General features: G+C 41.4%; 1 protein-coding gene across 1 annotated transcript in view; it reads left to right on the top strand.

Annotated features, from left to right (window-relative positions):
* The window catches only part of LOC110489881 (cadherin-7), a 113,468-nt gene that overhangs the window by 23,923 nt on the left and 65,733 nt on the right, over positions 1-23,812 (top strand). The window contains exon 3 of the mRNA XM_036944147.1: positions 17,267-17,561. Within this exon, the coding sequence (XP_036800042.1) occupies positions 17,267-17,561 (295 nt within the window). The remainder of the gene's footprint in view (positions 1-17,266; positions 17,562-23,812) is intronic.

The following is a 23,812-nucleotide window of genomic DNA, read 5'->3' on the forward strand; positions in this document are numbered from 1 at the left end:
ACTCCACAAATGTCTTGTTAACAAACTATAGTTTTGGCAAGTCGGTTAGGATATCTACTTTGTGCATGACACAAATAATTTTTCCACCAATTGTTTACAGACAGATTATTTAACTTGTTATGGCTGCAATCCCGATATCGGGATAAGTGTCATCAACAACCGCTGAATAGCATAGCGTTACATACAATAAATATTACAATAAATATTTATATTCATGAAATCACAAGTGCAATATAGGAAAACTCAGTTTAGCCTTTTGTTAATCAGATTTTTAAATTATGCTTTACAGCGAAAGCAATCCAAGCGTTTGTGTAAGTTTATCGATCGCACGATAAACATTAAGTACACTTAGCATCAGGTAGCTCGGTCACGAAAATCAGAAAAGCAATCAAATTAATTGTTTACCTTTGATGACCTTCGGATGTTTTCACTCACGAGACTCCCAGTTACACAACAAATGTTCCTTTTGTTCCATAAAGATTATTTTTTACATCCAAAATACCTCTGTTTGTTTGTCGCGTTATAATCAGAAATCCACAGGAAAGAGCGGTCACGACAACGCAGACAAATTCCAAATAGTTCCATAATGTCCACAGAAACGTGTCAAACGTTTTTTATAATCAATCCTCAGGTTGTTTTTAAAATATATAATCGATAATATATCAACCGCAAATGTCTTTCACAGTAGGAGAGGGAAAAGCAATACCTATCCAAACTCTGTTGCGCAAGCAAAACTCATGTGACCACTTGACGCAATGTTATCGTTCTGTCTCATTTTTCAAAATAAAAGCATGAAACTATGTCTGAAGACTGTTGACACCTTGAGGAAGCGATAGGAAAAGGAATCTGGTTCATATCCCTTTAAATGGAGCAAAGGGAGGCTTTGGAACATGGAGTTTTCAAAATAGAAGCCACTTCTTGCTTTGATTTTCCTCAAGGTTTCGCCTGCAATATCAGTTCTGTTATACTCACAGACAATATTTTGACAGTTTTGGAAACTTTACAGTGTTTTCTATCCAATACTAATAATAATATGCATATATTAGCAACTGAGACTGAGGAGCGGGCCGTTTACAATGGGCACCTTTTCATCCAAGCTACTCAATACTGCCCCTGCAGCCATAAAAAGTTTACTTGTAATTCACTGTATCACAATTCCAGTGGGTCAGAATGCGTCTTACTTACTTGTGTCATGCACAAAGTCGATGTCCTAACCGACTTGCCAAAACTATAGTTGTTAACAAGAAAATTGTGGAGTGGTTGAAAAACAAGTTTTAATGACTCCAACCTAAGTGTATGTAAACTTCTGACTTCAACTGTAAGTTTTCTGCAGTTTTGTATAACAAATTTCCCTCAATTCTACCCATTTTTGCGATTGGGTGATTAGGACCCTCTGTAATTTGGAGGTCAGGGCCCTGTGTGACTGGTCGGTATTCGGCTATAATTACTACAAGTTTAGCTAGCTGGCGAGACTAATATACCAATTAAAAAAGTGGTAACTGACATGGCTAATTGAGTGATGTCAGTGACTGATATAACAAAATAAAAATTGCAGATGCACAACCAAATTTTGAACTTGCACCTTGTGTATTCTACTATTCTAACTCTCACAACATTAAGTTGAAACCCCAACTGAGTTCCTTTTTGGGATGTGGGGCCCTAAGTGACAGCTTATGTCGCTCATGTTTGCAGCCGGCCCTGCCCTATTCCCTATGTATATTGTTCCTGGTCAAACATAATGCACTATATAGGGAAAAGGGTGCCAGTTAGGATGGTGACCCAGTTTTCTGCTGACCTCTCTCACCAGGACCTCTTTGACAGTCTCCATCCAAGTATATTTAGTGAATACGGCCTAAGTAAGAACTATTGATATCATCTTTGTGGAGTGGCCACATGAAAGTGCTTGAAGTGATAAGCACCCTTAAAACAACAGCTTTTTAATCAAAATAACGTGTGTCAAGCTCTACTATTTAAACACTTTAGTATTCGAGAGGGCTCGAGTGTGTTTGTGACAACAAGTGTAAACAAACTTGAGCAATAATATTTTTACAGTTTAACCCCTAATAGACCCGTGGGACGTATATTCATATCACATTTATTTATGACAATACAATATTTATTTAAATCACAATGACTTTAGATCAAATTCATCAACAATCAATAATGACAATCAATAATCAACAATCAATAATCAATAATGAACTCACAATATTTAGAGAGCTTGGGGCGGCAGGGTAGCCTAGTGGTTAGAGCATTGGACTAATAACCAGTTCAAACCCCCGACCTGACAAGGTACAAATCTGTTGTTCTTCCCCTGAACAGGCACCTAACCCACTGTTCCTAGGCCATCATTGAAAATAAGAATTTGTTCTTAATTAACTGACTTGCCTAGTTAAATAAAGGTAAAATAATAATACAGTTGATTTGTTCTCTACCTATATAGTACTCTAAGTACCCGAATTCATGTGGTTAAGTTCAAAGGAATACTTGTTTGTGTACCTAGAGCAGTCCCCTCTATATTGCCCGTCCAACAACCTTCAAATACAGAAATTACATTTAATCAAATTGCTCATGTTATTCACTCTGGCATCATCAGGCTCTCTTTGGAGTCGCCCTTGACATGTGTTTGTTAATTAAAGACATGCAGGAGTACCTCCCAGGCCTTTTAATCTAGTGCCCCCCCGTTTTGTCAGTCTTGCCACCGTGGCAATTTGTCATCGACTCAGATGAAAGTCATCAAGCTGGTAATCAGGACAGCCTTTTCGCTTTTCTCTTTTATCCCCCCCCCCCTTAACCCCCACCCAACCCATAGATGCATAGCACACAGAATGGTAGCATGAATAGGCATCCCCCTTTCAAAGAATTATGGGGGAGGGAATCAAAGCTCTTTTCCCCACTAACAGGCTCCTTAGATACAATCTCTGGGTGACCTTTTTTTTCCTCTGGGAAGTAATACAGCCCACCACTGACAACTCACAGCTCACTGACAGTCACTTTGTACTAAAATAAACCCTCCGATGACACCGCAAGGGAGCGGACATGCATTTTCCATGAGTCGGAAATACAATACAAGAAGATAGAATTTGCATTTATGTAATTTCCTTACACTGACTAGCCTCCATGCTAGCCCCAACAGCAGCAGTGTGGTGTCATAGAGTTGAAGTGCATTAGGTAGAACTGAGTTGAGCCTAACAGTGAGCTTGACACATACATCACCAGAAATCCAACCAACCATTCATACTAATGGGATTAATAGCTAGACCTGGTGACATATGGCTAATTCAAAACCCTGGGCTTTGTTTTTATGCAGTAATTTCTGTCGCAAAATATTTGGCTGATTCATATGGTGTTGTTGGCTAATCCTCTGGCCTTTGGGTAAGTGGGCAACTCGTCTCATATACTACCGATGCTTTTAATCATGCTAATGTTAATGGGTTGGTAGAGTAAGATGTCGGCGCTCTAATTAAGGTGGAGAATATTCTAGTTGTTCCCATCCAATTTTCTTCCACTGTGGTAATTGGGATTGCTTTCTGAGGCATTAGGATGACTTGGCGGGCAGGTGCAGATATGAAGTCTCCCTGACGTTGAAGAAAGGCAGAATTCCGAAACTCATTTCTGACTTTGATGGAAAGATGATTCGCTCATGTGCGCAGCCAGAGAGCAGTGAGGCTTGCTTTATCCTCGCCGTGTCTGTCTCTGTGTAATTTTTTAAATTGGGCTGAATCTAAAAAGGGAAACGTTATCTCCTATACACCCTTACAACCAAGCAAGAGACACTCTCCTAGATCCTCTATGAAGCTTTCAATATTTCTCTCTTCACACTAAATCATTTGATTTGAGAGTCAAATCAGTATTTGCCACCGTTCAGTCATGATAGGGGAAACAGACAGATTAGCTGTAAATTAGTTGGAAATTAAACCACCTGCTCATATCCTGTAGTGTTTTGGCGGCAGACATGGGTTTAAATACTGTTTCACATTTTTGGTTCAGTTGCGCCAGGTAAGCTCAATCAAGCCCAGATACAGTATTTGAAATGGTTTCAAATATTATTTGAACCCCTTATTTAGTTAGTGACCGCCTCAAAGAGCTCAAGACAAACGACACGTCTCTGAAACAGCGACCTAATAGCACTTTCCTTCATTTGCTTTATATATCACAGGGCAATGTGTTCCCCATGATAACCTTGATGTTACCACAGTGATGGATATGGCCAGCACCTGGCCGCACCATTCTGGCACATTGTGACATCTCGTATAACCTTACTTGATTGTCTCCTATGACATGTCACTTTATTATGGTATTAAGCTAATTTACCATGAGATTCTATAGGATGATCAGTCAACATTAGAGAGAAAGCCCACGTTGCTCACTGTCACCCAGATATTGATGTGTAAATACCAGGGGGGAACGACTGCCCCCTCTCATCGAATACAGGATGATGGCGTGCAGTGGCTCTTGACCAATTCTGCTATTTTGTGTTTGTTTTTTTACACAGATCTTAAAATATTTTGTACATAATGTCTCCGCCATCATTTCCTATAACTAACTAACCTTGATCTGTACGAAAATGTCCTCTTCATCGAGTCGGCAGCTCTGGAAGTTCTGCTTACTCTGGACTAGGCCCTAATCCCCTGGTTTCAAAAGAGGAAGCGGCGGCAAAATAGAGGCAGGTGAGGCGGCCTCCTGACGAGACTACGTCGATAAGCAAATAGACCGCCATTGCCCTCTGTTCTATTGGCGAACCCGCAATAGCTGGAGAAAAAACTGAATGAGCTATCCTGTCAACGGGACCTGAAAAAAAGTAATATCCTATGTTTCTCAGAGTTGTGGCTGAACGATGACATGGATATACTGTACATCTCGCTGATATTTATATGCATCTTCAAGACAAAGGGGAGGGTTGTGTCTCTTTGTTAACAACAGCTGGTGCGCGATCTCTAATGTTAAGGAATTGTATCAAGTTTTTGCTTGCCTGAGTTAGAATAACTCATGATAAGCTGCAGACAATACTATTTATCACCTACATTTTTCCTAGCTATCTATTTACCTCAGACAATCTGCACCTGCAGGATTGTCTGAGACCAACCACCCAGACAGCTGATGAAACTGTGGGTTTGCACAACCAAAGAATTTCTGCACAAACTGTCAGAAACCATTTCAGGGAAGCTCATCAACTGTAGATGCTCGCTGTCCTTACCAGGGTCTTGACCTGACTGCAGTTTGGCGTCGTAACCGACTTCAGTGGGAAAATGCTCACCTTCGATGGCCACTAGCATGCTGGAGAAGAGTTCTCTTCACGGATTAATCCTGGTTTCAACTATACAGGGTAGATGGCGCCGTGTGGGCTGGCGGTTTGCTGATGTCAAAGTTGAGAACAGAGTGCACCATGGTTGCAGTGGGGTTATGGTATGGGCAGGCATAAGCTACAGACAACGGCAATGGCAATCTGAATGCACAGAGATATAATGACGAGATCCACCGCCATGTTTCAGGATGATAATGCATAGCCCCATGTCGCCATGATCTGTACGCAACTCCTAAAAGCTGAAAATGTCCTCGTTTTTCCATGGCCTGCATACTCACCAGACATGTCGCCCATTGAGCATGTTTGGGATGCTCAATGGGATGCTGTCCTATAGATGTGTAGGACAGCGTGTTCCAGTTCCCGCCAATATCCAGTAACTTCACAAAGCCATTAAAGGGGAGTTGGACAACGTTCCACAGGCCACAGTCAACAGCCTGTTCAACTCTATGTGAAGGAGATGTGTCACGATACATGAGGAAATTGGTGTTCACACCAGATACTGACTGGTTTTTTGATCCCTGCCCATACCCTTCTTTTAAGGTATTTGTGACCAACGGATGCGTATCTGTGATGTGATATCATGTGATATAATTTAGTCTGACTGATTCCCTTATCTGAACTATAACTCTGTAAAACGTTGAAATTGTTGCATTTTGCGTTTATATTTTTGTTCAGTGTATTATGATCACTCTATGGTAAGGGGAGACTCTCTCGAACACAATGGTGTTCTCCGTTTTGCTCTATGACCTCCCCAAATATGTCAGGAGACTCCTCTGAAGTCGGTACTGTCGATGTGTCAACTTCTGTTTGGTAGCATCTAAACCATTTGGGCTGCAAACATTTGGAAAGTATGAAGGTAGATTTGTGCCTACCCCAAAAAATAGGTAAATATGTGAAAAAAATATACATTTGATTTATATCTCCTTGATTTAGGACAGACACTTCAAAACCTTATGATATTTTTTTTGAATGTCCTTTTTGCCATTTATGAATGAGTTATGGAATGTGTTTCTATGGGCTTTAGTAGTAAAGGCCAAATATATATATATATGTATATATATATATATATATATATATATATATATATATATATATATATATATATATATATATATATATATATATTTGTATACCTAAAGGTGTTCTAAATGTTTTATCAAATAGCTAAATGATCCATAGTATGACCATACAATGGATCATCAGTATGATCTAAAAACCTTCTACAGTATGCTCACTTCGAGGCAAGCAACACTGAACCATATATGAGAGCACCCGCTGTTCCAGACTCTGTGTATTCTGTCTTCCAGTAGCCAATGTTAGTAATATCTTTAATTAAACAGGTTAACATTCGCAACAGACAGAATACCAGGATGCTTACTCAGAGCATGCCTTGACCAGTTGGCAAGTGTCTTCTTTGATATTGTCAACCTATCCCTGACCCGGTCTGTAATACAAACTTGTTTCAAGCAAACCACTATAGTCCCCGTGCCCAAGAACTCCAAAATAACCCGCCTAAATGACTATCGCCCTGCAACTGTCACATCTATAACCATGAAATACTTTGAAAGGCTGGTCATGGCTCACATCAACACAGACACCCTGGAACCACTTCAATTCACAAACCGCCCCAACAGAATCACAGATGATGCAATCTCTATTGCACTCCACACTGCCCTCACCCACCTGGACAAGAGGAATACCTATGTAATAATGATGTTCATTGAGTACAGATCAGCATTCAACACCATAGTCCCATCCAAGCTCATCACCAAGCTCGGGACTGAACACCTCCCTCTGCAACTGTATCCTGGATTTCCTGGACTTCTTGATGAGACGCCCCCAAGCCATGAGGGTAGGCAACAACACATCCACCCACACTGACCATCAACACGGAGGCCTCTCAGTGGTGTGTGCTTAGTCCTCGCCTCTACTCCTTGTTCACCCACGACTGAATGACTGCGCATGACTCCAACACCATCAAGTTTGTTGACGACACAATGGTGGTAGGACTGATCACTGACAACAATGAGACAGCCTATAGGGAAGAGTTCAGAGACCTGGCAGTGTGGTGCCAGTACAACAACCTCAACGTCAGCAAGACAAAGGAGCTGATCGTGGACTACAGGAGACAAAGGGGCGAGCACACCCCCCTCTACATCGTTGGGGCCATAGTGGAGTGGGTCGAGAGCTTTATGTTCCTCTGAGTCCACATCAATAAGGAATTAACATGGTCCACACATGCCCACACAGTTGTGAAGAGGGCATGACAGCTCCTCTTCCCCATAAGGAGGCTGAAAACATTTGACATGGGCCTTCAGATCCTGAAAAGGTTATACAGCTGCACAATTGAGAGCATCTTGACTGGCTGCATCACTTCTTGATACAGCAATTGCAAGGCACCCGGCCGCCATCAAGGACCTCTACACCAGGCGGTGTCAAAGGAAGGCAAAAATTTTTTGTCAAAGACTCCAGTCACCCAAGCCATTGACTGTTCTCTCTGCTACCGCATGGCAAGCTGTACCAGTGCACCAGGTCTGGAACCAACAGGACCCTGAACATCTTCTACCCCCAAGCCATAACACTGCTAAACAAGACTGCTAAATCGCTAATAAAATGGCTACCCAGACTACCTGCGTTGACCTAATTTTTGCACTAACTATCTTGCGCTTGCTCCATGCACACACACTGGACTCTACTCACACACACATACTTACACTGACACCCCAACACACACATACACACTCACACACACCACATGCTGCTGCTACTGTCTATTATCTATCCTGTTGCCTAGTCACCACTATACCTACAGTATATGTACACTACCGGTCAAATTTTTAGAACACCTACACATTTTGTCTTTATTTTTAAAAATGTTTACATTGCAGAATAATAGTGAAGACGTCAAAACTATGAAATGACACATAATCATGTAGTAACCAAAAAAGTGTTAAACAAATCAAAATGTATTTTATATTGAGATTCTTCAAATAGCCACCCTTTGCCTTGATGACAGATTTATACACTCTTGGTATTCTCTCAACCAGCTTCATGAGGTAGTAAACTGTAATGTATTTCAATTAACAGGTGTGCCTTGTTAAAAGTTCATTTGCGGAATTTATTTCCTTCTTAATGCGTTTGAGCATTTCAAGAACTTGAACATTTCATCAAGTGCAGTCGCAAAAACCATCAAGCGCTATGATGAAACTGGCTCTCATGAGGACCGCCACAGGAATGGAAGACCCATACTCTGCTGCAGAGGATAAGTTCATTAGCGTTACCAGCCTCAGAAATAGCAGCCCAAATAGATGCTTCACAGAGTTCAAGTAACAGACAACATCAACTGTTCAGAGGAGACTGTGTGAATCAGGCCTTCATGGTCAAATTGCTGCAAAGAAACCACTACTAAATGACACCAATAAGAAGAAGCAACTTGCTTGGGCCAAGACACGAGCAATGAACATTAGACTGGTCGAAATCTATCCTTTGGTCTGGAGTCCAAATTGGAGATTTTTGGTTCCAACCGCCGTGTCTTTGTGAGACGCGGTGTGGGTGATTTCATGATCTCGGCATGTGTGGTTCCCACCATAAAGCATGGAGGAGGAGGTTTTATGGTGTGGGCGTGCTTTGCTGGTGACACTGTAAGTGATTCATTTAGAATTCAAGGCACACTTAATCAGCATGGCTACCACAGTATTCTTCAGGGATATGCCATCCCATCTGGTTGGCGCTTAGTGGGACTATCATTTGTTTTTCAACAGGACAATTACCCAACACACCTGCATTTTTACCAAGAAGGAGTGATGGAGTGCTGCATCAGATGACCTGGCCTTCTCAATCCCTCGACCTCAACCAACTTGAGATGTTTTTTGATGAGTCGGACCACAGAGTGAAGGAAAAGCAGTCAACAAGTGCTCAGCATATGTGTGAACTCCTTCAAGACGGTTGGAAAAGCATTCCAGGTGATGCTGGTTGAGAGAATGCCAAGAGTGTGCAAAGCTGTCGTTTTTGACCGGTAGTGTACATCTACCTCAATTACCTCTTACCCCTGCACAATGACTCAATACTGGTACTCCCTGTATATACAGTGCCTTCAGAAAGTATTCATACCCATTGACTTATTCCACATTTTGTTTTGTTACAAACTGTATTGAAAATGGATCAAACTTTTTTTATCACCCATCTACACACAATACCTCAAAATGACAAGGTAAAAACATGTTTTTAAAAATGTTAACACATTTACAGAAATACACTATATATACGAAAGTATGTGGAAACCCCTTCTAATTAGTGGATTCCGCTATTTCAACCACATCCGTTGCTGACAGGTGTATACAATTGAGTACACAGCCCTACAATCTCCATTGACAAACATTAATGGCAGTATAATAGCTTTACTGAAGAACTCAGTGACTTTCAATGTGACACCGTCATAGGATGCCACCTTTTCAACAAGTCAGTTCGTCAAATTTCTGCCCCGTTAGAGCTGCCCCAGTCAACTGCAAGGGATGTTATTGTGAAGTTGAAATGTCTAGGAGCAACAATGGGTCAGCCGCGAAGTGGTAGGCCACACAAGCTCACAGAATGCAACCTCCAAGTGCTGAAGCACTCTGCGAGTAAAAATTGCATTCTCTGGAGTGATGAATCATGCTTCACCATCTGGCAGTCCGACGGACAAATCTGGTTTTGGAGGATGCCTGGAGAATGATACCATCCCTAATGCATAGTGCCAACTGTAAAGTTTGGTGGTGGAGGAATAATGGTCTGGGGCAGTTTTTCATGGTTCAGGCTCGGCACCTTAGTTCCAGTGAAGGGAAAGCTTAATGCTACAGTATACAATGACATTCCAGATTATTCTGTGCTTCCATCTTTGTGGGAACAATTTTGGGAATTCCCTTTCCTGTTTCAGCATGACAATGCCCCTGTACACAAAGCGAGGTCCATACAGAAATGGTTTGTTGCGATCGGTGTGGAAGAACTTGACTGGCCAGCACAGAGCCCTGATCTCAACCCCATCAAACACCTTTGGGAGGAATTGGAACGACGACTGCGAGCCAGGCCTAATCAAACAACATCAGTACCTGACCTCACTAATGCACTTGTGGCTGAAGCAAGTCACCACCGCAATGTTCCAATATCTAGTGCAAAGCCTTCCCAGAAGAGTGGAGACTGTTGTAGCAGCAAAGGGGTGACCAACTCCATATTAATGCCTATGATTTTGGAATGAGATGTTCGATGAGCAGGTGTCCATATACTTCTGGTCATGTAGTGTATCTCATTTACAGTTGAAGTCGGAAGTTTACATACACTTAGATTGGAGTTATTAAAACTCGTTTTTCAACCACTCCACAAATGTACAAACAATAGTATGCAAGTATAAACACCATGGGATCGCGCTGCCGTCATACCGCTCAGGAAGGAGACGCCTTCTCTCTCCTAGAGATGAACGTGCTTGGGAGCGAAAAGTGCAAATCAATCCCAGAACAACAGCAAAGGACCTTGTGAAGATGCTGGAGGAAACAGGTACACAAGTATCTATATCCAGAGTAAAACGAGTCCTATATCGACATAACCTGAAAGGCCGCTCAGCAAGGAAGAAGCCACTGCTCCAAAACTGCCATAAAAAAGCCAGACTACGGTTTGCAACTGCACGTGGGGACAAAAATCGTACTTTTTGGAGAAATATCCTCTTTTCTGATGAAACAAAAATAGAACTGTTTGGCCATAATGACCATTGTTATGTTTGGAGAAAAAAGGGGGAGGCTTGCAAGCAGAAGAACACCATCCCAACCATGAATCACGGGGGTGGCAGCATCATGTTGTGGGGGTGGCAGCATCATGTTGTGGGGGTGCTTTGCTGCAGGAAGGACTGGTGCACTTCACAAAATAGATGGCATCATGAGGGAGGAAAATGATGTGGATATATTGAAGCAGCATCTCAAGACATCCGTCAGGAAGTTAAAGCTTGGTCGCAAATAGGTCTTCCAAATGGACAATGGACCCCAAGCATACTTCCAAAGTTGTGGAAAAATGGCTTAAGGACAACAAAGTCAAGATATTGGAGTGGCCATCACAAAGCCCTGACCTCAATCCTATAGAACATTTGTGGGCATACCTGAAAAAGCTTGTGCGAGCAAGGTGCCCTGCAAACCTGACTCAGTTACACCAGCACTGTCAGGAGGAATGGGCCAAAATTCACCCAACTTATTGTGGGAAGCTTGTGGAAGACTACCCGAAACGTTTGACCCAAGTTAAACAATTAATAGGCAATGCTACCAAATACTAATTGAGTGTATGTAACTTCTGACCCGCTGGGAATGTGATGAAATATATAAAAGATTAACTAAATCAATCTCTTTTACTTTTATTCTGACATTTCACATTCTTAAAATAAAGTGACCTAAGGCAGGGAATGTTTACTTTGATTAAATGTCAGGAATTGTGAAACCCTGAGTTTAAATGTATTTGGCTAAGGTGTATGTAAACTTCCGGCTTCAACCGTACATAATTATTCACAACCCTGAGTCAATAGTTTGTAGAAGTACCTTTGGCAGCGACCACAGCTGTCAGTCTTTCTGGGTAATTCTCTAAGAGCTTTCCACACCTGGATTGTGCAACATTTGCCCGTTATTCTTTTCAAAATTCTTCAAGCTTTATCAAGTTGATTGTTGATTATTACTAGACAAACATTTTCAGGTCTTGCCATAGATTTTCAAATAGATTTAAGTCAAACTGTAACCAACCACTCAGGAACATTCACTATCTTCTTGGTAAACAACTCCAGTGTAGATTTGGCCTTGTGTTTTATGTTATTGTCTTGCTGAAAGGTAAATTAATCTCCCAGTTTCTGGTGGAAAGCAGACTGTAGCAGGTTTTCCTATGGGCTTTGCCTGTGCTTAGCTCCAGTCCTTAACGATTACAAGCATTCCACCACTATGCTTGAAAATATGGAAAGTGGTACTCAATAATGTGTTCTTTTGTATTTGTCCCAAACATAACACTTTCTATTCAGGACAAAAAGTTAATTGCTTTCCACATTTTTTGCAGAATTACTTTAGTGCCATGTTGAAAACATGAAAACATGTTTATTCTGTACAGGCTTCCTTCTTTTTAATCTTTCAATTAGGTTAGTATTGTGAAGTACCTACAATGTGGTTGATCCATCTTCAGTTTTCTCGTATCACAGCCATTAAACTCTGTAACTGTTTTAATTTCACCGTTGGCCTCATGGTGAATTCCCTGGCTGAATTTCCTTCCTCTCCGGAAACTGAGTTAGGAAGGACCCCTGTCACTTTATTGTGACTGTGTGTATTGATACACCATCCAAAGTGTAATTAATAACAACACCATGCTTGAAGGGATGTCTGCTTTTAAATGTTTTACCCACCTACCAATAGGTGCCCTTCTTTGCGAGGCATTGGAAAACCTCCCTGGTCTTCGATGTTGAATCTGTGTCTGAAATTCACTTCTGCGAGTGAGGGACTTTACAGATAATTGTACGTCTGGGGTACAGAGATGAGGTAGTCATTCACAAATCAATCATGTTAACCAGTATTATTGCACAGATAGTGAGTCCACTAATTATGTGAGTTGTTATGCAAATTTTTACTCCTGAACTTATTTCGGCTTGCCATTGCGAAGGGGTCGAATACTTATTGGCTAAAGACATTTCAGCATATAATTTAAAAAAACGGAATTTCATTTTGACATTATGGGGTATTGTATATAGCCCAGTGACAAAAACATCTACATTTAATTGATTTTAAATTCAGGCTGTAACACAACAAAATGTGGAAAAAGTCAAGGAGTGTGAATACTTTCTGAAGGCACTGTAGCATGGTATGTTTTACTTGTTATTGTAATTCGTTACTGTATATTTATACCTCTTGTCACTTTTAAATTATTTTATTACATTTTTTTTCTTTAACCCTGCATTGTTGGAAAATGACCTATAAGTAGGCATTTCACTGTTAGTCTACACCTGATGTTTACGAAGGATGTGACAGATATAATTTGATTTGATTGATGCCACGGAAGTTCAAGGCCGACCGTTGTACTGCAGGCATTGTTAGCAGAAAAATGGAAAAATGGCAATCGTCATGGTCAATCTTCGTGTAAACAGAACATATTTGAAGACAATCATGGTACCAATTAATTATTGCTTCTAATACACCAGATATATGCCCTTGAACCAATTATTTAAAAATCGCACCACAGAACAAGTTCTAAGAATAATTGAGTTGCCAATGGCAGCCTACAGTACCCTGGTCTGCCTTCAACTTGAATGACTCAATGAGAGGGGGAAGCACTGAGAGCTTGCAGCGTCACTTCCTGGAGTAGCTCAAACTGCGCATGTTATGTCTCCATGAGACGCCAACTTACCCGACTTCATTTGGCTTCAATGTACTGTTGAGTCTTCACATAGGAATGAATGGTGTCACATAATAGATGGCTTGATCGAAAGCTTTGTCCATTCATACAGTATATACAGTCATTGATAAATACAGTCGCACAAACACCGTGGTACGCTCCATGCTGTTTAGTTACAATTTACACGAGCTTGCCGTTGTTCGAAGATGCTGTAGCAACCTGTTACCCCTGGTAGATTGCTTTCTTTTTCTAGGGTTTTTGGGTGGTTGACAGTTGCTTTTCATATTGTTTTTTTTTAAACATGGTTCAACCTAATCGGAGACACATCGAATAAACAAACAATGCAATGAGTGCCTATAAATGAATTCCAATTACATCTAAGAATTTGGCACTTACAGAGTAAATAGGAAATTATAATGAAACACTAATTCCAGTATCAGCTCCCCTTTTCCCAGAGCTTGTTGGTGCTCCCAGTGCTCCTTCATTACACATACAAGTCTAAGGACCCAGAATGGTACCTAAATGAATGCATCGTCTAGCTTTTACATTACATGTTTCTGGTAATTACCGTCCATATACCAGTTCTTCACTGGCTGTTTCCTTTATGTGTATCTACTTACTGTATATACAGGTACATTGCCTATGAAGCAGATGTTGGCTGTGAAATGATTGTAATGAGATTGTTCATGCAGTAATCATCTGTTTTTCAACATGTATGTGTTTTTCTTTTACAGGTGTACGTGTGGTGCGAGTGTGTGCTTTTATAAGCAGAGGCATGGGAACTACATAGCTACTCCCGAACAAAGGCAAAGGGAACTAGAGAGGATCATGGTCTCTAATGCCCCCCCCCCCCCCTGATTTGAGGGGAGGTAGGGCGGTGGGTGAACACACTGAGGCCTTCTCAGAGCAGAGGCAGGGATCACCATGGCTACTCACCAGAACCAGGGGTGAAGTGAATAAATGAAAAGCTCAGCACAGCAAGAGCTGGAGTGTGCATTGATGCTCTCTCGCCTGCATTTTTAGCTCCTTTTGTGGTGCAAAAGGACCTCTCTCCCTTTCCTTTACTCTTCACAGTTTTTCTTCACCTTGAGTATTATGTTTGGTAGTATAACATGTTGTACTTCACAATCAAACCCCTGTTGGGCTTCATATATTCTTTTAAGCATTGTACCGGCAGAAGCATTGCATTGACAAAATAAGCAAAGACCACAGTACTGCACTCAATAACATCTTCCTTGTACTGTACATTCCTACCAATGTAAGAAAACAATGTTGTAAGGACTGTCCCCTGATAATTATACACTTTTGATACATGTCAGTACCTAGTTTGATTTGGTAGCCTACAACTAAGGCAGCATTTTTTTTTTTTACAGCATATACTTCCTTCTTTACTTCCTCACAACATAACGAAGTGTTTTACAGTAGCCCACACGCATAAAACACAGCCAGATCAACCAATGTTGTTTCTTTACAGGTTTTATTTTGGTCTATTTGTGAACCATGTTACTGCCCTCGTGGAAACCCCATTAAACTCAACCGTTCAAACCGAGGCGCTCCTTAGCAGCAGCAGTAGCCAATAGGCTGTTTCAGTGTACCAGAGCCAGTGTTGCTTCTGGGTATGGAATATGTATTTGCGCCTGACTCAGAACTGTGTGTACACAGTCCGTTAAATAGAATAAAACTCTCTCTCCTCCTGAGAGAGAGGGGGAAATACAAAGCTTGAAACATGTATCTGGGATTCCATTTATTTATTTATAAAAAAAAAATGTCTTATTTTATTCTTCCAAGGCTTCCAGTCGTCTTTGTCGTTTTCTACAAAGTACGTCAGTCAAACAGGGAGGAAGAAAAGAGACATGGCCAGCGCAATAATAACAGTGCTAACACACTGTGACTGAACAATACAGCAAAGATTAAAACCCCATTAAGCAGCACCAGAACCATTCAAAACCAAACAGCCTCTTAGCGATTGTGATGGAAATGTGCCATACATCGTAATGTGTATAATAACAGGTGAGATATGGCCATGGGGACACAGTTTTTTCTTCAAGTTTGGCCAATTGCAGTCTTTTTAACGCTCCGAGGTAAACAAGTAAACACAAAGCAAACGTGATTGCCCCAGGAGGACTGTCTGCATACAAAGTGGCGATAAGTGTCAGCATTGATTTCACTGGAGTTTTTCTGCTCTGTTCCACTCACCCTATCGTACTCTTGCTGTGTCGCTGCCGGCAGTGTGTTTTTAAGTTACACTGCTGTACTGGGCTGTGGAGCATACTGGGTTCTGTTCATCTCAAGGGAGGTAAAGATAGGATGATATGTACATTTTTGCAAGAGAAGCAACTATGGTGCTCGATTTAAAGTTCTACATAATAACAGTAGAAGCTTGAAATAGCACCTGAAAATGAGCAAAGACAGTTAAAAAACAGGTTCGATTAAAGGAAGGAAGTGGTATTCTACAGGGGTAAACTTTTTAATAGGACCTACTGTGGCATACATATTTTATGTAACATACTCACTTCTGAATAGATTCAAAGTGAAACACTTGAAGCCCATTGCCAAAAAAGCCAAGCGTAAAGCTAACAACCCAGTTTTGAGAGCGACTACATACTGCAGTCAGTTGACCCCTGACCTTCAGTTACATGCTTGGTGGGCTGTCAGCTTTGTCCTCCCTGTCTGTGGTATTTACCGGAACACACTGCCATCGATGGCTTGCTCAAGATTAAATGTTGACTCTCCACTGCAGTTGACAATTTACCTCAAGTTTGCTCCTGACAGCAGGGGATGGTGAATAAACAAACGGCTTCCCTATTGGAGTGTCAAGAGGCGCATGCTGAGGCATGCCCATGCAACCAATACCATCATTATGCCCCAGACATGCCATTCATCAACAGCCTGATGGAATCCATTAATAAAATACATTTGGTGTCCGTCTGAGGCTCTATTGGATATATAAAACATACATTAAGCCTGCAGCGATATCCAGGCAATCATTTGATACACCTATTGACTTGGAAACAAAAATGATACTGCCAGACGCCCGCTGGGATACAACATGGATCTGTAAAACCTTTGTTGCATCCCAAATGACACCCTATTCCCTACATTGTCCACTACTTTTGACCAGAGCCCTATGGGTCCTGGTCAAATGAAGTTGTTGTTGTTGTTTTCTTGAAGTGAAGTGCTTGGGAAATAACCCTGTTTCAAATGTAACTACACTGTAATCCCTGGGAAGGTCTGGGCTTCTTATCCTACAGAATTGTGCTAACACTATGCAACACTCTCCATATTCCCACCAGACTGCTTATTAGAATGCATTTCTATTGCATACAGCCATACTCACAGAGCTTTGAGACTTCTGGTATCCTGTTTTACAAACAATGTGCACTTTGTTCACTTGTTTTTTTTGTTGGTGTGTGTTCATTCAGCACAATGTTTCTGCCCAGGAAAAACGTTGAACCTATTTGAAATGACACAGATGCACATAATGGATCGATCATAATGGTATAGCATTGGATTTGGTTTCATGAGTCACCAATCCTTTTGAACATCTCCTTTCTACTGACTGACATTATCTCTGGTCTCCAATTACAGCTCCACTCGGATGTAGACAAAGGGGATGGCAAAGTGAAGTACGTGCTCTCCGGGGAGGGCTCCACCTCCATCTTCACCATCGACGAGAACACGGGCGACATCCACGCCACTAAGCGTCTGGACCGGGAGGAGCAGGCCTATTACACCCTGCAGGCCCAGGCCGTGGACCGGCTCACTAACATCCCTGTGGAGCCCAGGTCAGAGTTTGTTGTCAAGGTCCAGGACATCAATGACAATGAGCCCAAGTTTCTGGACGGACCCTACATGGCAGGGGTACCAGAGATGTCAGCACTGGGTAAGCCTCTTTCTCAGCCTCTCTCTCTCTTTGTTTGTTTGTCCCCAGTCCTCTGTCCTCGTCTCTGTCTATCTATCTGTCAGTCTGTATGTGATTTTGACATTGATGTCTGTATGTCTGCCTGTAATCTGCCTCTGATTCTCTCTCTCTCTCTACCTCTTTCTTGCTCTTTCTCTCTATTTCTGTCTCTGTCTCTCTGTCTCTCTGTCTCTCCCTCTATCACATTTACCCACCACTACCCACCACTATCTGAAATATCCTACATTTATCTCTCTCTGTCTCTCATCTCTCTTGCTTCATCTATGTCAATAAACACAGTCTACGCTTTATTATAAACATGGAACTGAATCTGTGGCATTCATTTGTCTGTCAAACTGTGCATGATTGTCATAGCCACAACTGAAGAGGGTCCTTTTCCACACACACAGAGGTTTTCTTTCTAGTGTTTTCATTAACTGTTGCAGTTTCAAAACACTGTGGTTTTAAAAGCTCCAAAATCTAATCTGACCCTTTACAAAGTGATTACTACAACTGGTTAGTTCCTTTAAGTGGCTCCCATTGTTCCACATTGTACATGGTTTAGATGCGGTTTTATACCTAAAATAGTGAACAACCTCATGAGCCCCCCCAAAAAGATCATTGCTAGTTTGAACGATGAAAGCGGTGAAATATCTGCTTATACAAACAGACCCGAAACCCCGATGTTGAGCAATGAATCTAGCGAGTTCAGAGATGGCAGATTATTCAAATCCAACAGGACATGTAACGGAACACCTCGCGAGGTGCTTCGCCACGGAAACAAAAGCTTACCGCACAGTGCCTGGGGACACCGTGAGCCAATCCTGTCGGAATGGGAAATGTGGATTAAGCCTCCATTTAAAATTCATGTGACAATCTGCCAGGGAGAGGAATAAGAGGCTCCACACGCCAAGTGGCAGACAATGTCTCCCAATCTTCAGGGTTAAGTGATATGACAGGCACAAACACACCAACCTCAATATTCTTATCATGTAGACCCAGAGACAGCAGAACATTGCATCTACGTGTTGTATCTTCCTCGGGCTGATAGGCAGAGATGCAAACAAGTGGATACATGGAGAGACTGTTTGGTGTAAAGTCAAAATGGAGCCTATGCTAGGCATTTACTGGCAGTGATAGGAGTATTTTCCAGGCCAGTGCAGTGCTTTGCTCATAACATTTATGTCATAGGCACTGAGATCTTATAAGGATTAAGCAGCCCAGAGTCAACGGGGGGGTAAAGGTGGGGTCTGGCTTAAGGAACTAGAGGATTCCACTACAAGGGCTAGGTGGCTCGTGTCCAACGGGAGATAAGAGAGGTAGAGCAACTGAGCACTTCATCTGCAGTAAAGGAAGCACTCCGAACACCAATAGGCCGGGTCACACTCTCTGGCTTATTTACATCGCCATGGTCTTCATCTGAAGTTGTTAGAACAGCATGTGAATTATACATCCCGCTCTTTGTAAATATCTGCTCAGGGCAATTTATAGTACAGGAGTGGGCCAGGCACCTCTTGTCCTCCATAACTCCTTCATAGATGTGTTTAAATCATTAATGGGCGTAGACCGGCTACCTGTAATGAATTGGTTCAATTTAGAGGAAATCATGAATTTAATTAATTAAAGCAATTAGATGGTAGTTGCTTGTCTCATACACATGGTAGCCCTTATGGCCCGGGGATCTAGGAATACTTTGTCTTAATCACGCCTCGGGATGTCAAATGATAGACAAGAGGGGCTTGAAGACATTTGGCTGTGTGACAACCTCTGAGCAGCCAAGGCACAGGTCTCAGGTCTACACGTCAGACAGACATTCCCCGGGAGCTGATGGAGGGCTTAGGGAATGTAATGTCAAGCCAAGGCCACCGCCTCGTAGAAATGTACCACCCACCACTCCTTTATCCACCTGTCATTGTTCTTGTCTAATTCATGGATGGAATAGTCAGTTAATTCTGGAAGAGAAAACGAAAGGGGTGCTTCGGTTTCAGGTGACATGGATAAAAACTCGGAAGACAGTTCATTTCAAATGATTATTTCCCTGTGATTTGAGATTTGGGGAAAGCCAAAGGAAATGTAAAATGGAATTATGGAGCCCATTGATTACAGTACCAGTGTGACTAAGTGAGATTGTAAGGATCAGAGCATTGGCACCCACCTATAGGCATATCCTGGGCACAGCAGGGCCATTACGGGTTTGTCTTTCTTCTGATTTTGTCATTCATTTTCACACGCCAATTACAAATAAAGTTGAACTAGTCTCCGTGCAACAATCCCTGCTTATCTCAAGCGAACGGGAGCAGGTGTGAACGTGCAGGAATATAATCAACTTAATCATGGGCACCAATGTTGAATACTCATCAAGGATCTGCAAAGTTGGTGAGCTTAAACTGCAGGTTTTGAATATTGCTTTTGTAATATCTAATCATCAGTCACACACCCACACTCAAATCCGTTTTGTACTAGAGAGGAACAGAGTTGCTACTAACATTTCTTACCACTCTCACACTTTGCTGATTATGTAACCTTTGTCAGCATGTTGCACTAATGTACAGTACGCTTACCTTTTGAACTTCTTAAGCCTTGCTGGTGAAAGTTTACTCTAATGGTAATTCTTTAGTATATGTTACGTTAAGTAGAAGAGAAGTCAATACTTATCTTCTGTCTCATACACATTTTGTTCAACTAAGTATAAAAAGGTACAAGCCATAACGATGCAAAACATATAGCTTACAGTTTTGGATATTTGGATACTTGGATCATGTTGACTTGGAGATGAGTATTTATGGTGGCAGTTGGATCCAGTCTTGTGTCTGTAAAGCTTTGATGAATACCTGTCGGCCATTCAAATTAGACATGCTGCTACATTTATTTTCATTACTGTCAGCTGACAATCGCTCACCCTGAGATGCAGACTTGATTAGGAACCCCTGTTTTGTCCCGAATCACTGGAAAAAAAATGAAAATATGAGAAATTTATCAATCACACAAATGAAGACAGACAAAAAGTGAAGTGACACAGACAGGCACATGACAGCTGCATCGAGGGGAACCGTGTAATAAATTCTGATGTGAGGATGTTTATCCGTTTTGGACAACCACTCTTGAAGGCTGGCTATTCTTATTCGTGACCTTGACTGCTATAAATATTACAGTGTTTCACAACCAATTTCCTCTAGCCTGGGTATCAGTACAGATACACCACAGAAAACACAAAATAGACATCTGAAAGAACCACATCAGAACCATTATTGAGGGATAACCTAAATTAGTTTTAGCTTACTGCAACTGTGTAGTGATAAGAATTGTGAATACCATAGCACAGCTCTCTAACATAGTGGCATTGATTGACCTTGTTTTTAAAAAAATGTTGTAATATAACCTGCCACGACTAAGACGTGATGATATAATCTTGGGAGTCCACATAAAACTGGCTTGATGATAACTTCTCGGTGTCCACCGAGACATTTTTTATTATATTGCTCAAATTCAGGACCAGCGCCTGTTAATTCTGGTTTATGACTGGAAATACGCCGACCTAATCTTCCATTTCCAAAATCACGTCATTCTGTAAGAGTACGTAAAATATGGCTCATGCAAGAAAGTGTTTTTTTTACAAGGGTGTTTGATGCAAAATAAAATATAACCTACTTTGTAAGACAGGCCCATACTGTAACACATAAAGGAAAGTGCCTAAGACACCAGCAGAGATGCATGGCTATTAAAGTGAAATATACAAACATAAAGCAGCCTATTCATCTGACCATGCTCAACAGAAAATGGCACACTTGTGGGAAACATTGTTTTTATTCCAAGGTTACGTCTCCTATGTCAACGGTTGATAATTGCATCTTTGTCAAATCAGAAATGGGCCTCAGCTTCAAGATCACCAATAACGCAAATTCTGAGACTTGATTTTCCTTGATGGACTAGTACATCCTCACACAAAAAAAATGTAAATGTAACATCCCAGCAAATATAACATTAATTTCAGTGTGTATTAGTCTTTTGTGATAAATTCACCCTAGAATGGCACTGGCTCTCCTAGAAGCTCTCTATTGAGGTCCAGTTGTTTTGCATGGCAGATTACTGGCTCAGTACAATTAGTTCTGTATGTTACAGATAAAATGCTGGTCTCCGTCAGGGGCCAGACCATAGTTCACAACTGAACAATAGAGGTAAATTGTCTGATTAGCGGTGATTACTGGACCTTTGTGCATTCGGTCCCTTGACCAAAGCACTCCTTCCAACAAGCTTGTTAATCCATGTTTCTGAAACGTCAAATTTCAATGTTGTTCCAAACGTCAGATTTCAAAACGCTTAAGGTTAAGTTTAGGCATTTTTAAGGTTTGGGATAGGCTTAAAACAAAACATTAAAAAATGACTTTCTATCACTGGATTCAAACATGCCACATTTACCACCAGAGGCAGATGCTTATGCCCATCCCTCATCCCCCATCCCCATCCACCATCCCCCACACCCTAGCTAAACCGAAACCTACTTGAAGGTAACAGCGCTCACCATTGGCCCTAGTGTCCTGTTTCCACGTCGCCTCCCAACGTGCTCAGTGATGGCTAAGGTCCAGCTGTGTAGAGGCAAACTGCTTTAGGAAATATGGAATATCAACATGCTAAAAGTGTCATTAACAATCACTTTAAAATCAAATTAAATTGTGTTAGTTCTAAGAACAGTTATACATTTTTCAACCTCTATTGCAAGTTTCCAAACAACTGGGGGAAATCACAGTACCTAGCATTATTCATAGTCACCGCAGTACATTTTCAGTAATAGCCATGCGTTTTAATTCACGGTAACAGCTCTGCCGTTTCTAACCAATACCGTACACAGGTTTCTACAGACCAAAGTTGCACCTTAATTATAATAAACTAAACGGATTGCAATTAGCAACCATAATATGATGTAGAATGGTAACAGTGTATGGTATCCATAGGTGAGAGTGTTCATTGTGCAGCAGTGTCTGTGTCTTCTAAGCTGACATATGGAATTGTTTTAAGAAGGTCATAACATGGCTCATTTAGCTATTTGATTTTGGATTTTAGGACCCCTTTAGATATACAAAAAACAGTACCTGTCAAAAGTTTGGACACACCTACTAATTCAAGGGTTTTTCTTTAGTTGTACTATTTTCTACATTGTAGAATAATAGTGAAGACATTAAAACTATGAAATAATACATATGGAATCATGTAGTAACCGCCACACCGCCGGTCACGAGTCATGAAGGCAGTCAAATTCCACGTTCCACATTACGCTTCTCCAAGCTCTGATGCTGCTGCTGGTCATTAGTAGCCTACCAAATTTGCTAACTGCCTGGTACTCAGCAGTCTATTTTCCTTCTAATCACTCTGACATCAATGCAAATGTAATCGAAAATCGAATCAAACACTTCATGACAGTCTAGGAGCTCATGATGTGTAACATTTCTATAGGCTATGCAATTGCGGGTGAAAACAGTGTAATGGCCGCTAATGAAAAGAGGAGGATCCCATGAGCTTTATATAGGCTAGGTCTAAAATATTTATTTCTCAATTTTCTTAATATTAAGCATATTGCTTATATTCACAATGGGAGTACAGCCTACCTGGCTGGCATGAAAATAAACCACAGGGAAAAGCGTTCTCCATTCGCTACTGAAGTACATACACTACCGGTCTAAAGTTTTAGAACACCTACTCATTCAAGGGATTTTCTTTATTTTTACTATTTTCTACATTGTAGAATAATGGTGAAGACACCAAACTATGAAATAACACATATGGAATCATATAGTAACCAAACAAGTGTTAAACATATTTGAGATTCTTCAAATAGCCATCCTTTGCCTTGATGACAGCTTTGCACACTCTTGGCATTCTCTCAACCAGCTTCACCTGGAATGCTTTTCCAACAGTCTTGAAGGAGTTCCCACATATGCTGAGCACTTGTTGGTGACTTTTCCTTCACTCTGCGGTCCAACTCATCCCAAACCATCTCAGTTGGGTTGAGATCGGGTGATTGTGGAGGTCAGATCATCTGGTGCAGCACCCCATCACCCTCCTTCTTGATCATATAGCCCTTCCACAGCCTGTGTTCGGTTATTGTCCTGTTGAAAAACAAATGATAGTCTCACAGACAGTGTCACCAGCAAAGCACCATCACACCTTCTCTTCCATGTTTCACGGTGGGAACCACACATGCGGAGATCATCCGTTCACCTACTCTGCGTCTCACAAAG

This window comes from Oncorhynchus mykiss, chromosome 15 (assembly GCF_013265735.2).
Source record: "Oncorhynchus mykiss isolate Arlee chromosome 15, USDA_OmykA_1.1, whole genome shotgun sequence".
Taxonomy (NCBI): domain Eukaryota; kingdom Metazoa; phylum Chordata; class Actinopteri; order Salmoniformes; family Salmonidae; genus Oncorhynchus; species Oncorhynchus mykiss.